The sequence below is a fragment of the Arachis ipaensis genome, chromosome B05 (assembly GCF_000816755.2).
Source record: "Arachis ipaensis cultivar K30076 chromosome B05, Araip1.1, whole genome shotgun sequence".
Lineage (NCBI taxonomy): Eukaryota > Viridiplantae > Streptophyta > Magnoliopsida > Fabales > Fabaceae > Arachis > Arachis ipaensis.
Window position 1 is genome coordinate 5,004,460 of NC_029789.2, and position 4,124 is coordinate 5,008,583.

Here is a 4,124-nt window from a genome sequence, read left to right on the forward strand (position 1 = left end):
CACAACATTGACTTATAAAACACAACCCTAAATCAAGAAAAATTAAAGACAGTAATAATTAATTTAAGGATAAAAGAGGTTTCACAGAATCTCCATTAACATTAAGTTCCTCTTTAGCTTCAACAACTTCAGAATCCAATTTTAATCCTGGATATGGTTTCCTTGCCTCTTTGACTATACGCATGATTTCTTCAACACTTTGGCTTGGTGGCTCCTCCTTCCCACTTTCTTGATTGATTCTTCTATCAGCCTCAATTATCTCTCTAGGCAAGTTCTTCAAGAACCATGTGTGCTGTTTTATCTCCGGAATAGTAATCCTCTTTAAAAACCATCACATATAATTTATTTAATGATTAGTATACAATACAAGTATCCTATCAAACATTTAGAGAGTATAAAATTTCAAACTATAGTATCCAACATTTATAGACTAATATAATACTTGCCTTGGCTGGATTGGCAACAAAAATGCAAGTGAGAAGATGCCTACACTCTGAAGAAAGACGCACATAATCAGGTATAGAATACTGCACGCTCATTATTCTCTGCCAACAAAGCAAGACTTTAAACTTTACAACCACTTTATACTGTTAATCATCATGGAAGGAAAACTTGTAAGCTATGAATAAGACCTGACCCCAATAGTCTTTCTGAAGTCTCTAGGATCTTCTGGATCTTCAAATGGGTATGCTCCAACTAACATTACATACAGAGTCACCCCACATGACCAAACATCTGCAATCTGCATAATTATCAAATAGTTATCAAGACTAAAGATAATTTAAAAAAATTGGCTGATGCTAAAAAAAAAAGTTAATTTCCTAATATTGCTCTTTGTGAATTCCAAATAAATAAGTTTGAATACCTTTCCATCATACTCCTTTCGAGACAAAACCTCTGGAGCAATATATGCTGGTGTTCCAACTGTTGACTTAGGCTGCGAATGCAGCAATGCAGACTGCGATTTCAAACATTGGGTAAGTAGAAATTTGCTACAAACAACAGCAATAACGAAGCAACACTAGTAAGAGATATATTTTGGTGAGATTTCAATGACATTAACCTTGGAGAAACCGAAGTCACAAATCTTAAGTCGAGGTGCCGGATTACCGTCCAAGAGAGTGTTTTCCAGTTTCAGATCTCTATGACAAATTTGCTACAACAGTAGGTAACAACATACATTGAAACAAGAACTAATAAGAACTAATAAGCTTAATATGGTAAGAATGACAAAATGTGAAGTGTGAACCATAAACTATTTCATATTATACCATTGAATGACAGTAGCTAACTCCAGATATGAGTTGCTGGAAGAAAAATCTTGCCTGTAACGTAAGAAATCAATGAAAACCATCATTTCCTTACAAAATTTGAATACATATAAGATATGAATAAAATTGAATTGTAACCTCATCTTCGCTAAATCGACCAGCTGTGCAAATCCTCCCAAAGAGTTCACCACCAGCAGCATATTCCAGAACAATAGCTAAATGAGTTGGAGTGAGAAACACCTTGCAGAAGAAAGATCTTACATTCAACATTGTTGCACGTGCAATGAAATTTAGATACAAATGCAAAAAAAGTATTACCTCTTTGAACCTGATAATGTTAGGGTGCCTTAGAGATCGGTGGTTAATTATCTCCCTTTGAACATTCTCGTCAATCTGAAACTTGAAACTTTTGCTTTGAATTTGATAATGCAAGCTGCAAAGACAAAAAAGATAGATCTTTGAAGAAGATGATTTAATTTACCTTTTTACCCCTTTGAATGTATTTAACAGCAACAAGCTCCCCTGTTTTCTTGTCTTTAGCCAACCTAGCAACTCCGAAATTTCCAGAACCAAGGTCCTTGATTGGCTCATACCGTTCCTCCATATCCCACTATCCACATAACACATTAAAAATACAATGAATTAAATGAAATAAAAATAAACAAGGAGAGAGTAGGAGGAAGGAAGTACGTATATAGAGTTGACCTGAGTAACACAAACCAATGGAAGACTCAAGTCCTTCAATCCTTGTTAGTGTACTAATAAAATTTAAAATAACTATAGTATATAGTGGTAGTATTAGAAGATTAATGTTAATGTTAACTGGTATTATTATTATTTAATAATGGCTTTACGGAGGTAAGTAATGATGAAAAAGAAACAAAGCTGAAACGCGGAGAGAGAACATGTGGAATGTAAGGTGTAACTGTCTAAAATCTAAAGTGGGAAGTGGGAACAGAACCCAACGCAGCCGAAACGTTCCGTTAGGAAGATGCATACGCGCTTTTAAGTTTAGTTCTATGCTACGCGCTGCAACAGAAAGTTAACAGCATGCATCACAGTGACACCCACAGAAAAAGAAGGAGAGAAAAACAACCGTAATGTGGGTTACACGTTTTTATCTATTTTTGTCAATTATTTTACATGTATTTTATGTAAAGCAATATTATATGATNGATCGCTTTCTTTTGTTGAGAGTTACAACTATAAAACGTGCGTGTCATTCGGTCGCCAACACCTATCAGAATGGCCACTGAAAATGCCCAATCATTAAAATTGGAGTAAACTACACTTATACGCTTCTACGAAATTTTACTTGAGTTACCTCCAATAATTCTCTCTAAAGTTTGTCCTTTTTTAAACGGACAATTTCTTTTCCATCTCCATCATATGTTTGAATGAGAAAATAATTTTTTATAATTTACTTAACAGGTTTGGTGTATTTCGTTATCATTTGTTAGAAGGTAATAGTTGTGTCTAAAAATATTAAAGAAATATTTTTTAAGTTGGACAAAAATATCTACTAGTAAAAAAATGTGCAAGAAATGGATAGTAAATTTTTATGCGATTATTTGGAACATCTGACTAAAGAAAAATAGAAGGATCTTTTAGCATAGAGAAAAAAGGGTCGATAAAATTATTCGTATGTCCTTTACCAACTATAAAAAATGGCTAGGTGTAAATCCTTTTTGTTATTGATGGCAATAACAAAGATGACAAGGAATAAAAATTAGTGTTCGTTGTGTTGTGGATCTTTTTCTTATACTTCACTTGTTGTGTTGAGCTGCTTTCTTTCAAAAAAAAAGTGTTGATCGAAAATATTTTATTTCGAGAAATACTCAGCTCGAAATGTGATGGATTTCTATTTCGAAGAATGAAAGTTGTATCGAAATAGATTTGTCAAAGAACGAAAATGAGAAGCCATCGATGCACTCAGTCGAGTAATGAAGGTTATTTAAAGTTAATTTTTTGCGGTTACACATGATTGTGCAGAAAGAACGGAACGATTACTCGAAGACTAACACGTATGGAAGTTACTCTTGAATTTGATTGGTCGAAGACTTTTATAAATAGATAAAAGATTGATGAAAAAAATATTAAAACTTTGCTTTAGAAAATACCCAAGCACACTTATGTCCTAGCAACTTTCCGAGTATACATTCTGAGTTATTATTTTTTTGTAAGATTCTTTCTACGTCTTTAAATTATGAAATACCTCTTTGTCTTTTAGATAAATGATAAAAAATAAAAAAATAATAGTTACTCTTTTAAATATTTAATTTAAGATAATTTAGTAAAACATATAGAAAAAGAGTAATTACATTAAATTTAGGAGTGAAAAAATTATTTTTCTTTATTATATGTCTATATGATTAATTATTAGATTATAATCTCGATTTATTTTTATTTTTAGGTTTTGGTGTATAAAAGAAAATTGCCAACTTAAATGTACAAATAGTATAGACACCAAAATAAAAAAAATACAAATAGTATTATCCTTTTCACTTATGTAATGCCACCTTATTTTATGGCTAAATATATTAATTTAGGCAATACTTAAAAATATTTTGAGTTTATAATTTCTTATTAGAATTACTAAAGTAAAAGATTGGTGAAATAATAGAATTATTATTTAATTATTTTTGAATTAACGTAATAAAATTCATACATAATAAAAATTATAAATCTAACGATAATATATACTTGTTCTTATGTGATAAATAATAACTTTACTCGATGTATATATCTCGACTCTCGAAGGAATTAAGCTTCATTCTTCTTGTTTAAAAATGAAGTATACCCCGACTTTTTAGAAAAGGTTGGGTGGATACACTTCGACAAGTTTAAATCAGT

The 4,124-nt window shown here is 31.4% G+C and overlaps 1 protein-coding gene across 8 annotated transcripts; it reads right to left on the reverse strand.

The window, feature by feature from the left end:
• On the reverse strand, nucleotides 1-2,133 carry LOC107642609 (serine/threonine-protein kinase SAPK3). Of its 8 annotated transcripts, none has more exons than XM_016346011.2 (10): nucleotides 1,977-2,133; nucleotides 1,753-1,881; nucleotides 1,590-1,664; nucleotides 1,410-1,511; nucleotides 1,272-1,325; nucleotides 1,064-1,156; nucleotides 866-958; nucleotides 638-742; nucleotides 447-545; nucleotides 1-319 (listed from the first exon to the last, which is right to left on the reverse strand). In XM_016346011.2, exons 2-10 carry the CDS (start codon nucleotides 1,873-1,875, stop codon nucleotides 59-61), a joined length of 1,005 nt encoding a protein of 334 aa, XP_016201497.1. In that variant the 5' UTR covers nucleotides 1,876-1,881; nucleotides 1,977-2,133; the 3' UTR covers nucleotides 1-58. The 8 variants fall into 8 exon arrangements, 6 of the variants coding, with proteins under 6 accessions (XP_016201497.1, XP_016201499.1, XP_016201500.1 ...); XM_016346013.2 differs by having other exon boundaries at nucleotides 1,590-1,677; XM_016346014.2 differs by having other exon boundaries at nucleotides 1,590-1,677; nucleotides 1,962-2,114.

Bases quoted from the DNA above. Each gene is read 5' to 3' on its own strand.
- LOC107642609 (XM_016346011.2), bottom strand. From the start codon at position 1,875: ATGGAGGAACGGTATGAGCCAATCAAGGACCTTGGTTCTGGAAATTTC. The intron at 1,512-1,589 runs GTAATACTTTTT...TTCTTCTGCAAG, and splicing joins ACATTATCAGGTTCAAAGAG to GTGTTTCTCACTCCAACTCA. The intron at 743-865 runs GTATTCAAACTT...ATAATTATGCAG, and splicing joins GAAAGGAGTATGATGGAAAG to ATTGCAGATGTTTGGTCATG.